The 16,260-nt window shown below is 47.9% G+C and overlaps 1 protein-coding gene and 1 long non-coding RNA gene across 2 annotated transcripts; one reads left to right on the top strand and one right to left on the bottom strand.

Moving 5' to 3' along the window:
* Positions 1-208: 208 nt before the first annotated feature.
* NDUFA6 (NADH:ubiquinone oxidoreductase subunit A6) lies at positions 209-7,075 on the bottom strand. Its single transcript, XM_039503838.1, has 3 exons — positions 6,888-7,075; positions 3,963-4,078; positions 209-407 (listed from the first exon to the last, which is right to left on the bottom strand). Exons 1-3 carry the CDS (start codon positions 7,024-7,026, stop codon positions 276-278), a joined length of 387 nt encoding a protein of 128 aa, XP_039359772.1. The 5' UTR covers positions 7,027-7,075; the 3' UTR covers positions 209-275.
* A 325-nt stretch (positions 7,076-7,400) lies between these two features.
* On the top strand, positions 7,401-12,440 carry LOC120384797. The gene is made up of 3 exons (XR_005589115.1): positions 7,401-8,021; positions 8,288-8,415; positions 12,058-12,440. It is a non-coding gene; the product is annotated as an uncharacterized LOC120384797 (long non-coding RNA).
* Positions 12,441-16,260: the final 3,820 nt, after the last annotated feature.

The raw sequence follows: 16,260 nt of genomic DNA on the forward strand, positions 1-16,260 counted from the left end.
CTGAAGTTTCCCAATCTACTTTAGCTCATTGTATACTTGATGGTTACTTTCTCATGCTACAAGATGTTCCAGAGCAAGCACAATACTTTAAAAAGGAGACAGGAACAGAAGATAGGATCCTTGCTGCGCACAACCCATTGTATCAGTACAATAGCATACACAGTATTGAGATGGATACTTCCTTCATGAAGAATTTCAAGAGCTGCTCTCCAGTATACAGAGCTTTTATTTGCAGTAAGACAGTGAAATACAGAATTCGTTTCAGTCAGTTTGTCTCAAGGGTCATGGCCCGCATAGAACTTGGACAGAAAGTCCTTGGGTCGCGGGGTTTCTGTCTCATGGAAAAACCTCATGACGTGTGTCCGCTGCTTCCATACAAGAGTAGTTTCCTGTAGTTCCATTTTCCCCTGCATTTATACAAAAAGAGCCAGGGTTCAGAGATCAATTCCCAGTTAGGAGATCTTAAGTAGCTTAAGCAGATGAGAACAGAATGCATAGTTAATTTATTTCTACCTCTGCATTCAGAAGTTTTTTTAATGAAACTCCACTGGTTGGTTCAGTTATTCAGTCCTTTTAAAGTCTACTAACCTCACCCTTACAGCCTTTTAAGTCTGTCCCACTAAAAAGTATACTCAGCATTACCGTCCCGTTTCACATCACTGATTTCCTCTGCACCACCCCCAAACACACAGAGCAAGTGACCCAGATCTCTGGTTCTCTCCTCTCGACCTGCACTCCTAGCTACCCACCTGCTTTTCGAACATCCACTCCTCTAGAGCCTGGCAGCAAGTGTCAAGCTGCACAGGAGAGAAAGGCCAAGCCTCTTCTCCATAGAGATATCATGGCTTGCCCCATTTCCTCTGCCAGAAACCCATCCCTGGCCTAGCACCCCCTTCCAGACATGGAACAAGGCTCCAGGCACCTTTATTTTAGAATCCTTGTTCAATACCCAGATTCACCAGTGAGATTACTTAGCTCTGTGTGTAAATACTCTATTGACACTATGAAAAGAAAACATTTGTATAAACGTATGAAACTTAAATCTGGGTCTAAAATGTCAATCATAAATCCCAAAACCAGAAGGACCGTTGTGATCATTAATCCGACCTCCTTTAAATGTGTTATTACATGGTGTTACTACAGGGCAGAGGTAAGGTTGTTTGGGTGCCCAAACTGCATTTCCCTACCGTAACACGACTGGTGCTCTTTTAAGTGCAACTTTAATTCTGGATTTATAATGCTTGGTTTGGGAATAACTGAGGAATCCATCTAATTTTTTTGCCCTTAAAGTTACTGATACACACTCTTGACAAACACTGTTTGTCTGTCTTGGTACTTATATAGCACTAGAGGTGAACACGCAGCTCACAGTTTGAAGGAATCTCTTGGTAAAGCAATGCTACTGCAGAGTTCAGTTAGGGTACGTCTTCACTACTGGCCAGATTGGCGGATAGCAATCAATTTCTCCGGGATCGATATATCGCGTCTCATCGATATATCGATCCCCGAACGCGCTCCTGTCGACTCCGGAACTCCACCAACGCGAACGGCGGTAGCGGAGTCGACGGGGAGCCACGGACATCGATCCCGCGCCGTGAGGACGGTAAGTAATTCGATCTAAGGTACTTCAACTTCAGCTACGCTATTCACGTAGCTGAAGTTGCGTATCTTAGATCGATTCCCCGCCCCAGTGTAGATCTGCCCTGAGTCTTGCTTTGGCCACTTGTTCTGAAATGCTAAGGTGGTGTTTGTGCGTTTTGGTAATTTTATTCTCCCTTGGACAGACAGGTCTACAGCCCAAAATACATATCTGGCAAGCTTATCTAGGAAGTCTTGATGCGGCTACGCCACCCACTTAAAAATCCAAAACCATCCTTTACAGTAGAAGTATTTCTGTAATGTCTAATGCCTCCGACTGATTGGGGGGGGGGGAGAACAACAATAAGATGGAAGTCTGGGAAATGGAAAGATTTCTGTTGGAGAATTAGCCATTTGTGACCCCATCACCTTTTATAAGCACATACACAGGACTCCTTAAACACAACTGTTTCATCCGATGGCCGATTCCTGTTTGCAAATGCAGAACAAGAAAAGTCTGACTGACTAAACTCCTCCTCTTTGGTGTTATGAGTATGGCTGTCAAAAAAATTAATCACACTGTTAAACAATACTAGAATACCATTTATTTAAATATTTGTTGATATTTTCTACATTTTCAAATATATTGATGTCAATTACAACACAGAATACAAAGTGTGCAGTGTTCACTTTATATTTATTTTTATTACAAATATTTGCACTGTAAAAAACAAAAGAAATCATAATTTTCAATTCACCTACTACAAGTAGTGTAGTGCAATCTCTTCATCATGAAAGTGCAACTTACAAATGTAGAATTATGTACAATAAAAACCTGCATTCAAAAATAAAACAGTGTAAAACTTTAGAGCCTGTAAGTCCTTATTCAACCAATTGCTCAGACAAACAAGTTTGTCTACATTTGTAGAAGATAATGCTTCCCATTTCTTGTTTACAGTGTCACCTGAAAGTGAGAACAGGCATTTGGATGGCACTGTTGTAGCCAGCATCGCAAGATATTTACATGCCAGATGCATTATAGATTCATATGTCCCTTCATGTTTCAACCACTATTCCAGAGGACATGCTGATGACAGGTTCTGCTCAATAACGATCCAAAGCCGTGCAGACCAACGCATGTTCATTTTCATCATCTGAATCAGGTGCCACCAGCAGAAGGTTGATTTTCTTTTTTGGTGGTTTGGGTTCTGTAGTTTCCACATCAGAGTGTTGCTCTTGTAAGACATCTGAAAGAATGCTCCACGCCTCATCGCTCTCAGATTTTCGAAGGCACTTCAGATTCTTAAATTTTGGGTCAAGTGCTTTAGAAATTTCACATTGGTATCTTTGCACTTTGTCAAATTTGCAGTGAAAGTGTTCTTAAAAACGAACAACACGTGCTGGGTCATCATCCAAGACTGCTATAACATTAAATATATGGCAGAATGTGGGTAAAACAGAGCAGGAAACATACAATTCTCCCCCAAGGAGTTCAGTCACTAATTTAATTAACGCATTTTTTTTTAAATGAGCTTCATCAGCATGGAAGCATGTCCTCTGGAACAATGGCTAAAGCATGAAGAGGCATATGAATCTTTAGCACATCTGGCATGTAAATATCTTGCAATGTCAGCTACAACAGTGCCATTTGAATGCCTGTTCTCACTTTCAGGTGACATTGTAATTAAGAAGTGGGCAGCATTATGTCCTGTAAATGTAAAAAGAAACTTGTTTCTCTTGGTGATTGGTTGAACAAGAAGTAGGACTGAGTGGAGTGTAGAATCTAAAGTTTTACATTGTTTTGTTTGAGTGCAGTTATGTAACAAAAAACCCTTCATTTGTAAGTTTCACTTTCATGATAAAGCGATTGCATCACAGTACTTGTATGAGCTGAATTGAAAAATACTATTTTATCATTTTTACAGTGCAAATATTTGTAATAAATATAAAGTGAGCACTGTACACTTTGTATTCTGTGTTGTAATTGATATCAATATATTTGAAAGCAAAGAAAAACATCCACAAATATTTAATAAATTTCAATGGGTATTCTATTATTTAACAGTGCGATTAATTGCAATTAAATTTTTTAACCGTGATTCATTTTTTTTTGAGTTAATTGCGAGAGTTAATTGCGATTAATCAACAGCCCTAATTATGAGTCTATTATAAAGACCAACTTGCTTTATAAGGACAAGGTCTTTTCTCTTCTAGTATCTATGACTGAAATACATATCCTAACTATATTACCCTGATCTTAATGGGCTCCAATATTTCAGCTTGTTCTATAGAACTTTGATAAGCAAAGAGTCACCCTCTCCCGCTACTATTTATACATGCTAATCACACCACTTTGTGGATTTGAGAAAGTATGTTTGTTTTACCTTTATAACCAGCATGTCAATCACTCTGGGGTCTGTGACATGGGCATTCTTCATGAACATCTCCCGCACCTTATCACGCCCCTGTTTCACTGAGATGTCCAACTGGTATAGATGTACTAGGCAAAGAGCAGAGAATATTCACAGGAGTCATCACCAATGCGCTAAAGTTTTCCACCATAGAATGTCTCAATTTTGTATGGAACACTGCAAATTAAGATGTGTTCTTTTATTTCTAAGCTAGAAATTATTCCTCTGCTAGAAGCTATTAAAATTGTAATAAGAAATTGCTCAGCCTAGTTTTGTAGACTTAGGCAATTATAACACACATCCTTAGTTTACAGAGTTTATTGAACAAGCTTCACCCAGTACTTGGCTAAGAGATCAAAGTTAGAAGAGAAGACATATGCAGTATTTTTTTTTCTCCTCTCTAGGCCCCTTCCAGCCATTGGGACAGGGTGCATCTTGAAAACTGTGCTAGTCAGTACTGAACACACACACACACACACACACTCAAGATGACTTGCAGCATCACAAAATAAGTGGCAGAAGATCCAGTTACATATAGTCTCAATCATTCTTGTCCCCAGCTGATGGGATATATCATATCATACCAGAGAGGGTAGGGGTACAGACAGTAAGGCTTATAATTTTCCACTGAATATCCAGTATTGTTCACTGAAGGAGACATGATACCAGACAAGATGTCCCTATCGGTTTATACAGTAGAGAAATTATTAAAATTGGAGAAGATGGGGATTAATATGAGAACTGAAAAGTGGATAACAAACTGGTTAAAGGGAAGACTACAGCAGATCATACTGAAAGGTGACCTGTCAGACTAGAGGCAGGTTACTAGTGGAGTTCATCAGGGACTGGTCTTGGGACCAATCTTATTTAACATTTTTATTAATGACCTTGTCACAAAAAGGGGGAGTACGCTAATAAAGTTTGCAGATGATACAAAATTGTGAGGTACTGCCAATATGGAGGAGGACCGGAATATCAAAGAAGAAGATCTGGATGACTTTTAAAATTGGAGTAATATAGAAATGGGATGAAATTTAATAGTGCAAAGTCATGTGTTTAGGGACTAACAACAAGTTTTGGGGATTTAACAGCTGGAAATGACAGAGGCGGAGAATGACTTGGGTGTACTGTTCGCTCACAGGATGACAATGAGCCACCAATGTCATACCATCATCAAAAGAGCCCATGCAGTCCTAGGATGCATCAGGCGAGGTATTTCCAGTAGAGACAGGGAAGTGTTAGTACCATTATACAAAGCACGGGGTGAGACCTCATCTGGAATACTGTGTGCAATTCTAATCTCCCATGTTTAACAAAAATGAATTCAAACTGGACCAGGTGAAGAAAAGGGGTAATAGGACGATCAGAGGAATAGACAAACTCTTTGAGTCTCCTCTCATAAGAGAGGTTTTCTTGTTTAGCCTAACTAAAAGAAGGCTGACAGGAGATATAACTGCTCTCGATAAATAGATCAGAGGGATAAATATCAAGGAGGGAGAAGAGTTATTTAAGCGCCAATGTGGACACAAGAACAAATTGATATATACTGGCCATTAGCAAGTTTAGGCTTGAAATTAGGCGAAGGTTTCTAGACATCAGAGCAGTGACATTTTGGAACAGGCTTCCAATGGGAGTGGGGGCAAAAACACCTAACTAGTTTCAAGACTGAGCTCAATAAGTTTATGGAGGGGATGGTATAATGAGACTGCTTACAATAGCACATAGCTGATCTGTGACTGCTAGCAGCAAATATCGCCAACAGCCAGTGATGGGACACTAGATGGGGAGGGCTCAGAGTTAGTACAGAAAATTCTTCTCCAGCTGTCTAGCTGGTGGGTCTTGCCCACATGGTCAGGGTCAACCTGATAGTCATATTTGGGTTTGGGAAGGAATTCTCCCCCAGGTCAGATGTCAGAGACCCTGGGGTTTTCTGCCTCTCTCTGCAGCCTGGGCAGAGATCACTTGCATGTTTGAACTAGTGGAAATGGTGAATTCTCTGTAACTTGAAGTCTTTAAATCATGATTTGAGAACTTCAGTAACTCAGCCACAGGTTAGGGGTCTATTACAGCAGTGGATGAGAGAGGTTCTGTGGCCTGCAACATGCAGATCATACTGGAGTCTGATCATGAGAGTCCCTCTTGACTTTAAAAAGTCTACCAGCTATTCACATTAAGTCAAAAAAGTCCAAGGTCCTAATACCTGATTAGACGGGACAGGAGTAGCTGTTTAAAAAAAAGGTGTATACTTTGTAACCTGTGCCAATAGTACATGCACCTTGTTGGATACTCTCTCTGCTGCTGAATAGGGAAGGCAGCCCACACAACAGAAGTATTTAGTGTCCAGAGCCATCAGGATTCAGTGGAAGAAGACGCGTGTAAGAATAAATAACCTCTTTAGTGCCACCACCACCCCCATTTGAATTTTAAAGTCCTTCATAAAAAAGAGGGACCATCACTGTCCCAGTTTTACACATGGGGAAAGACGGGCAGAGTGACATGGCCAAGGTCACACAGCAGGCCAGTGGCAGAGCCACCAACAGAGCCCAGGTGGCCTTGAGTGGGCTCCAGCCCAGCATCCAAGACACTGCAAGGCTCAGTGGCAACCAGATACCAGCGCAGAGCCGCGGGGGTCCTGCCCAGCGCGGGGTTTCCAAGCGCGGGAGGGGAGAGAAGGGCAGAGCCCCCGCTCCCCGCACCGGAGCCCCAAGGTCAGCCCCGCCCCGCCGCTTGGCAGGAGAGCGGAGAAGCCCGCGGCGGCCCCGAGGCGCTATCGCCGGGAAGGAGACCGGGGCCTCCCCCACACGCTCAGCCCCGCGCCCCGGCGGAAGCCTAGGACCCCGCACGGTCCCGTCACGAAGCCGCTGCCGGCTCCGACCTTGCGCAGGGCGCCGCCCTCACCGGCATTGGGCACTTCCCGGTACCAGGCGCGGTACAGCTCCCGCACCCGCCGCTTGGCCTCGCCCAGCTCCCGGCTGAAGATCGGCTTCACCGCCGCGCCCGCCGCCTTCGCCACCTTCCCACCCCCGGCCGCCGCCATCTTGCAGGAGCGGCGACCACGCCCCTTGCTCCGGGCAGTGGGCGGGGCTTATAAAGCCTTGGCGTCTGATTGGTTTTTTAAGCTACCGTTTTCCGCTCCCGGAAGCGCCCACCCACGCTGGCAAACGATTAGGTGAAGTCCGAGGTCTTGATCCCTGATTGGACGTAAGTGGCGGATAATCGTCCTAAGGCTGTTGGTTGCCTGGGTTACCCTAGCGGCAGGCAGGCTGTGAAGAGGGGAGTTGTGTCCCGCTTCCGTGGCTGGGGCGGGGGGTGAAGGGCTGGGGGGTCCCCCGAGCTCCAGCTCTGCCCCCCCGCCCTAGCAGCGGGCTCCAGGGGAGGTGCCGGGCTCCAGCTCTGCCCCCCCCCCCCCCACGCCCTAGCAGCGGGCTCCAGGGGAGGTGCCGGGCTCCAGCTGGAGTTGGGCTCTCAGCGCTGTGGGGAACTAGCAGCCCCGTGGCGCGGCTGCGCTGGGCTGAGCTGCCGTCAGGCTCCTAGCGCTGGGGGCTAAAGGCGGGTGGAGGCGCTGCGGCTCAAAGCGATGCCGCAGGGCCGCAGAGCTCCGTTTAAAGTGGGAAACCACAGTGCTGCCCTCTGTCTGACTCCCCTCTTAGGTGTCGTCATCACCCCCTCCAGACCAGCAGCCTGGCCCATGGGCCCCTATCTCCATGCCCTCTCAGGAGCCTCAGCCCTGGAGGGAATCCCCCTGCTTGTCCCACCCAGCTCCCTGCCATACCCCTCCCGGCTGGCAACCTTCACCCGGGAAGGTAGCGCTCGAGAGGTGCAGGAACACTCCAGTATGGTGCTCCTTCCCTTCTGATGGGTGCAACAAAGTAGGGACACCAGGCCCCCTCATTGGGTGCCTTTAAATAGAGCGATCCAGCAGCTGCCACCTCCCCTCCCAGCCAAACCCAAGACAGCAGCCCCTCCACCACCAGTGCTGCCTTGTCCGAGGAAGGGCTTGGACCTTCAGTCCCCTCCTAAGCTGCAGTGCTGGTATGCTGGCAGGGATTTTCCTGTTGGGTGGGGATGTGGATATCCCAGCCTGTTACCTCCTATGTGGATAGTGGGTCCCCAGCTGTGGGGCCAGGCCACCCTATCTAGCTGTCTCAGCCCTGGCCAAGAGGGGAAGTGCTGGCCACTAGGTCTCCACTCAGAGCTGGCCTAGGGGGATCTGGGCTTATAACCCTTCATTGTGCCCCTATCCCTGTCTCCCCCTATAGTCAGTGCCTCAGGCACCCTTTTTTTTTTTTTTTGCCAAGGGATGAGGTAATAGCCCTTTACTGTGGCACAGGCCGAAGGGCTCTGGCAGAAGAATAGTGACCCCCACCCTTTTACTGCCCATGAGTAAGTCAACCTGGACCGGTGCCGGCAGGAATCCAACAAAAAAGTGAGTTCCAGCACTTCTTTTTTTAGAAGTTGAGCACAGGGTGACAGGTCCATCCTGTTTCCTGGCCAGTCCCCGGTGCAGAGAAGAGTTGCTGTGGTTTCAGCAGCTGGCAGGTGAGGGCCCAGCCCATGGCATGGTATACAGAGCAGGATCTGGGTGCTGTCCACGGTGCACTCCCACTCATGAGATGCGCAGCTGCTAATTATAAGATCACGGCATGCAGCAGGACATACACATAAACTTTTCGGGGGGGGGGGAGGGGGTTGTTATCTCTTGACCAGCAACCAGCAAGAGAGTTGGAAAATTGCCCAGGCCTGTCAAAATCTACCAGGTGGCAATCCTATTTCCCATATACCTTCTTAAAAGTGGTTGGGCAATGGCCTCGATGGCCTAAATACTGCACCTCTGACACTGAACATGAGCATATTCCTTTTTAATGGGGCTGAGCCATCCTCTGTCACCACTCACAAGGTCTCATGTTGCTAAAGCTAAGAAGGAGCTTAAGAGGAATATTAGCCAGGCAGCCTGGGGGCAGGGTGTGGGCACTGGGCTGGGGTTTGAGTTCAGGAGGAGGTGCGGGGTGGGTGGGCTCTGGGCTGGGCAGGAGTGTGGGAGAGTGTGAGGGGTGCGGTGCTTACCTCAGGTGGCTCCCAAAAGCAACCCATACACCCCTCTGGCAGTGGCTCCTAGGAGGAGAGGATGGGGGGGGGTCTCCGTGCGCTGCTACCCGCAGGCACTGCCCCTGCAGCTCCCGTTGGCGCAGTTCCCGGGCAATGGGAGCTGCATAGTTGGCGCTCAGGGGCAGTGTGTGGAGACAACTTCCCCGGGAACACAGGGATGTGCCAGCCGCTTCTGGGAGTGGCGCAGAATGAGGGCAGGAAGGAAGCCACCTTAGCCCCACTGTGCTGATGGTGGTGGTGGTGGTGGCAAGCCCCGGGGTGCTTTTAAATTTCCCCGGGGGCAGCAGGCAGGGCTGGGAGATGCACTGGGGGAGGTGGGGGGGGGGGCGCAGGTGGGGCCAGAGGAGAGACCCAGCCCTGAACATTGGTGGAGCTGGGCCCTGAATATTCCTGGAGCATGGGCACCACGGGCCCATATTATTTGCCGCCTCTCCTCTCCTCCTCTTGCCTGGGCTACCATAACTCTCTTTATACTGCTATGTTCCCCAGGAGCATGCACGGCAGTGCCTGAGGGGCAGAGCTTTCCTGGCCCAGTAGTGCTCCAGCCTCTTCCCTGCCTTGGCCTTAGTGTGGGGTTTGTAAACCCCAGCATAGGTCCAATCTGGTAGATGTGCTCAGAGGTTGCCATTAGGTTGATGGCACCAGCTCTTTGGCTCCACTATGTGTAACACACAGTGCTGTTGAGTAACTTATCAGTGTACTGTATGGATAAGACTGGGGCCTGGATGAGGGACATCTGTTTGAGACTCAGTCCAGAGAAGACTTAGATGAAGTTGGTAGGTTGGAGAAGCAACTAGAAGATATGCTAGACATGAATTCAGCCCACTTGAATGTGGGTCCACACCAGAAATTTGCAATTCAAGTTTCCAGTTCCCAATAATAGATGAGGCGGTGTCAATTCCAGGAGAGGCAAAGCTGCATTTGTAATGAGCCAGCCACTCCCAGTCCCTATTCAAGCCCAAATTAATGGTGTTAAATTTGCAAATGAATTTTAGTTCTGCGGTTTCTCGTTGAAGTCTGTTTCTGACGTTTTTTTTTATTCAAGAATAGTGACTTTTAAATCTGTTATATAATGTCCAGGGAGATTGAAGTGTTCTCCTACTGGCTTTTGTATGTTCCCATTCCTGATGTCCGATTTGTGTCCATTTCTTCTTTTACATAGGGACTGTCTGGTTTGGCCAATGTACATGGCAGAGGGGCATTGCTGGCACATGATGGCATAAAATCTTTTAGGCACCCAAAGATGCAGCTAGTCATCTAGTGGGGCTTGCAAAGCACCTAACCTTCTAGGCGCATTTGAAAATCCCACTAGGTGTCTAAATAGCTTTGAAAATCTGTCCTTATGTCTGTGTGTGCCTCAGTGCCCCATCTGTACAATGGGGATAACAGCACAGCTCTGCCTCACTGAGGGGCTGTGAGAAGAACTAGATTAGACATTGAGAGGGGCCACATAAGTAGCACAGGTAGAGTGGGAACCTCTCTATACACTGCTATCCCTTCCCTGGGGTTTGCCCCCTTCTTTTCACCTATGTCCCCAAACCTCCCACATTTCTGAATGTCACCTTAGCTCTGAGGACTTGGCTGTATTTCTTCAGAGTCCTCTGTGTTCCCTCCAAAACCATTCTCCCTCTCCCCCTCCCCCAACAGAGGGATTCCTGTTTTACAAGCTTGACCGCCAGATCCTTAATTTAATCACCAGCCATTTTTATTTTGATCATCCTGCCTTTAAACAAAATACTCACTCCCTATCCCAGGGGCACCTCTCCTCCGCACTAATGCTGTGCTGTAGTTAAGAGCTCCACCTGGGAGCACACCTCCTGTACAAGACTTCGGGGGGGGGGAGTCCCCCTGCTCCCACTCAGTGGCACCCCTGCCCTTCCTTTCTGATATAGACCTCACACTTAATACTTAGGCCCCGTCTACACTGGCAAGTTTGTGTGCAGTAAAGCAGCTTTGAGCACTGTAACTCCTAAAGTGTACACACTTCCAAGCCACTTAGTGCGCAGAAACAGCGCTCTTAAAAAAAACACCTCGACGAGAGGTGTACAGCTTTCTGCGCCGGGGCTACAGCGCTGCAGTGCCAGTGTAGACACTGTGGTGATTACAGTGCTGCAATTGGCCTCCAGGAGGTGTCCCACGATGGTCATCGGTTTGAACTCTACTCCCCTGCCCTCAGGTGACCAACCATCAACCCCACCCCACACATTCCTTTGCAAATTTGAAAGTCCCCTTCCTGTTTGCTCAGTGATGCATGCAGTGGTCTCAACGCATCTTTCGAGGTGGCCATGCCTGCTCCGTGCAATCCCCCGCTTGGAGCAATGCTGAGCTGCTGGACCTCATCGAGAGGAGGCAGTGCAGTCCCAGCTGTGCTCCAGCTGTAGGAATTATGATACCTACAGACATATTTCTAGATGCATGATAGAAAAGGGCCATGACCAGGACACATTGCAGTGCAGGGTCAAAGTGAAGGAGCTGCAGAACGCTTACCACAAGGCGCGTGAGGCAAACCACCACTCTGGTGCTGCTCCCACAAGCTGCCAATTCCACAAAGAGCTGGACCCAGGCTAGCTGCATAGGGGCCAGGGCGGAAGCTGCAGGCTTGGAGAAGATCCTCCCTTGATTCCCTGCTCCCCCTTAGCAGTGAGATATCTTCCATAATGATCATCTCCTATGGAAAGTGTGGGGACAGGAATGATTATCAGGCCCACCCTATAGTGCTGGCTCTCCCCAACTGCCCAAAAGCCATGTGTCCAGTGTACAGCAGGATCCAGGAAGAGTCATTCACCCTGCCCCTGTGGCTACTCACCATTTTGGGGGTCTTGTGGCTCATGTGTGCTTGCCTGGGGTCAGCCAGTTAGTGACAGGTATGTGAGTATTGGCTGTGTTTTAAAGCACTCAAACAATGTTGTCTTGTGTTGCAAACAATACTGCCTCGGTAAAATGTTGCATTTAAACTTCAAAGATGACCTTGGGAGCACAGCCTCCCTCTTTGTTATTGGTGGCAGAATGGTTGAGAAGAATTAGGAAGTGTCCAAGAAGAACTAAGGAGGACTTTATGCATGAGATTATGATGCACTCCACCGCTGAGAAACAGGAATTGAAGGAGTGGCAGGACAGCGAGAAGAGGGAACGAAAGGAGAACGCGGCACACCAGAAAGAAGCCACGGAGTGGCTCTTAACAGTTATGGAGCGCCAAGCAGACATGCTCCAGGTGATGCTAGCTCTTGAAACCGAGCAGCTCCACGCCCGCCCTCCCCTGCAGCCTCTGCTGAACTCTTTCCCATGCACCCCTCCCACACCACCAGCACACTCTTATCAACCTCCTGGCTCCACTCTTTACCCGCAGCATTCAACTCCTCCCTCCTCACAGTCCACCACTGTGGACTCCCACTACCCACTGCATTCAACACCCATCCCTCTGCAGTTTGGTCCTGCTGAAGTACAGCACCTGCTGCATCATACTCCAAAGGAGAAGGTTGGGTATGATCCCTGGACATACACAAATCTGTAGCTGTCTTGGGACCCTTCCTCCTCTGGAGACCTTCCCTTATTCCCCTCCCTGCTGATGAATTTTTTCGTTTGACTCTCTCCACTGATTGATGTCCTTTAATAAAAGAATTGTGTTTGTTTGAAAGCAATCTTTATTCTATTACGTGAAAGCAAAAAGAGCACTGCAAAGCAACATACAATTATGTGAAGGCCCCTTCTTGCATCACATGCACCAATCACCTAAAAGCATTACAAGCACTGCAATCCCAAGCATAGCAACAGATATTAGTAGCTTTCAGCTTCAAATTTCTGCTTCAAGGCATCCCTGATCCTTATGGCCCCACACTGTGCCCCTCTAATAGCCCTGGTCTCCGGCTCTTTCAAACACAGCCTCCAGGCACTGAGCCTCTGCGGTCCAGCCCTGAGTGAAGCTTTCACCCTTCTCTTCACAAATATTATGGAGCGTACAGCAGGCGGCTATAAGCATAGGAATATTGTCATCGGCCATGTCCAGCTTCCCATACAGGCATCACCAGTGGGCTTTTAAATGGCCAAAAGCACACTCCACAGTCATTCTCTACTTGCTCAGCCTGTTGTTGAACTGCTCCTTGCTGCTGTCAAGTTGCCCCACGTATGGCTTCATAAGCCATGGCATTAAGGGGTAGGCGGGATCCCTCAGGATCACAATGGGCATTTTGACTTTCCCTATGGTGATCTGGTCCGGGAAGAGAGTCCCTGCTTGCAGCTTCTTGAACAGGCCAGTATTCTGAAAGATGTGTGCATCATGCACCTTTCCTGACCAGCCTGCGTTAATGTCTGTGAAACACCCGCAGTGATCCGCAAGCACCTGGAGAACCATTGAGAAATACTCCTTGCAATTAATTTACTTGGTAGCTAGGTGGTCTGGTGCCAGAGTTGGCATGTGCTTGCCATCTATCACCCCTCTGGAGTTAGGGAAGCCCATTTGTGCAAAGCCATCTTGTCATAAACCTACAGCTAAGGGTAACATAAAATCCCTCCTTTACCTGTAAGGGGTTAAAAAGCTCAAATAACCTGGTTGGCACCTGGTGAAAAGGACCAATAAGGGAAGAAGATTCTTTCAAATCTGTGGGGGGAGGCTTTGTTTGTGCTCTCTTTGTGTGCTCTCTCAGGGCAGAGAGAGGGACCAGGCAGGAAAAAAAACCACCTCTTCTAAAACCCTACCTGAAATAAGCATTTACGATAAAAAATTGTAAGTAAAGCAAGGAAATGCATTAGATTATCTTTTGTTTTAGCTTGTGAATTTTCCCTATGCTAAGAGGGAGGTTTATTCCTGTGTTTTGTAACTTTAAAGTTTTGCCTAGAGGGGAATCCTCTGTGTTTTAAATCTTATTACCCTGTAAAATTGCCTTCCATCCTGATTTTATAGAGGTGCTTCTTTTACTTTTTTCTTTATAATAAAGTTCTGCTTTTAAGAACCTGATTGGTTTTTAGTGTCCTAAAAACTCAAGAGTCTGGTCTGTGCTCACCTTGTTAACCTATTTGTTTGGTATATTATTCTCAAGCCTTCCCCAGGAAAGGGCATGAAGGGGCTTAGGGGGATATTTTGGGGAAACAGGAACTCCAAGTGGTCCTTTTCCTGAATCTTTGTCTAACTCACTTGGTGGTGGCAGCGATACCGGACAAGGAGGAATTTGTGCCTTGGGAAAGTTTTTAACCTAAGCTGATAGAAATAAACTTAGGGGGGTCTTCCATGTGGGTCCCCACATCTGTACCCCAGAATTCAGAGTGGGGAGGGAACCCTGACACATCCACAATGTCACGCACGTTGCCCAGAGTCACGGTCTTTCAGAGCAGAATGCGATTAATGGCCCAGCACATTTCCATCAACACGACTCCAACCATCGACTTTCCCACTCCTAACTGGTTAGCGATCGATTAATAGGAGTCTGGAGTAGCCAGCTTCCACGATGCAATCACCACACGCTTCTCCAGCGACAGGGAAGCTCTCATTCTTGTGTTCTTGCACCGCAGGGCTGGTGCGAGCTCATCACAGAGTCCCAAGAATGTGGCTTTTCTCATGCAAAAATTCTACATCCCAGACGTGCATCACAATGTGATCCCACCACTCAGTGCTTGTTTCTCGAGCCCAAAAGTGGTGTTCCACTGTGGTCAGCACCTCCGTGAATGCCATAAGCAATCTTGTGTCGTAGCTAGTGTGCGTGGTGAGATCAATGTCACACTCCTCTTGACTTTGCAGTTTAAGGAATAACCGCACTGACACACATGACGTATTGGTCAGTGCAAGCACCATTCTGGTCAACAGCTCGGGATCCATTCCCGCAGCCAGAAAGAGGCAGGGCAGGGCGTGCAGTACACAAACCATTGAAAGATGGCACCAAATACAGACAGAAGCACAGGGATTGCTGGGATGTGAAGCGATGCATCTCAGAGCATTGGGATAGAACCCAGGATGCCCCGCCACCCCTTCTGACCTCCCACAAGTCTTAGCAGCAAAAGAGGAAGAAATGCTCTGTGGGATAGCTGCCAAGAGTGCACCGCTCCAAATAGCGCTGCAAGTGCCATAAGTGTGAACATGCTATTGTGCAGGCAGCTGACAGTGTGAACACTGATGAGACCGGAGTCCCTTTGGACTCCCTTAAGACTAGTCCTTCATTAGGGTGCTACTGACTAATGCTGAGTACTGAGTACTTCCTGCCCTACAAATGGAACACATTGCCTCCAGTGCAGAAAGTTTACCAGCATGCAGTAACATTTCTAACTAGGTGTAACAGGGTCAGCACCCACCTCTCATGAGTGCTCCCTTTTCTCTGGCCAATATGCCTGCGATCCCAGTTTTTTCCCCCAGGGTGGCACCCACCTCTCATGAGTGCCCCCCTGCCCAACCTGATGGTTCTCTCAGAGGGACTTCAGCGATTCAGCCTTCTGGCTGAGCCACATACACTGTCTCCCCTTCCAGGGTTTAAAGTCCAAGTTCTTAGCTCAGCCCTGGTATGGGGCTGTAGCCCTGGTATGGGGCTGTAGCTCTCAGGCGTCTCCCAGAGGCACTACCTTCTGCAACCACCCAGCCAGTCCATCTAGCCCAGTATCCTGTCGTCTGACAGTCGCCAATGCCAGATGCACCAGAGGGAATGAACAGAACAGGTACTCATCAAGTGATCCATCCCCTGTCATCCATTCCCAGCTTTTGACAAAAATGGCAGATATGGCAGCTATGCTAAACATTCATATGTCCCTTCATGCTTTGACTTGTAGGCTCTAAAGTAGTGGTGGGCAACCTGCAGCCTATCAGGGTAAGCTTATTGTGGACTGCGAGACATTTTGCTGATGTTGACTGTCCGCAGACATGGCTCCCCGCAGCTCTCAGTGACTGCGGTTTTCCGTTCCTGGCCAATGGGAGCTGCAGGAAGCATGACACTATAACCAGAGCTAGCACAGAAGCCAAAACACAAAACTACTCTAGGTTATGGAGAAGGGTTTGCCTTTTGGGACCTTGCTTGCTCAGATTCTCTTGCAATATCACAGAATACAGGCTGAGGAGAATGGAATGGGCTGGACACACAGCAAAAAGCATTGCAGTCAGACTTTGGGTGCATAAGGCACTTCAAGGTGGAAAGGTTTATTTGTTTATTTTATTTTTTGTTGTTTAAAGGCTCAATTAGCATTCCAAGAACCA

Source organism: Mauremys reevesii, linkage group 1, assembly GCF_016161935.1.
Source record: "Mauremys reevesii isolate NIE-2019 linkage group 1, ASM1616193v1, whole genome shotgun sequence".
Classification (NCBI taxonomy): Eukaryota; Metazoa; Chordata; order Testudines; family Geoemydidae; genus Mauremys; species Mauremys reevesii.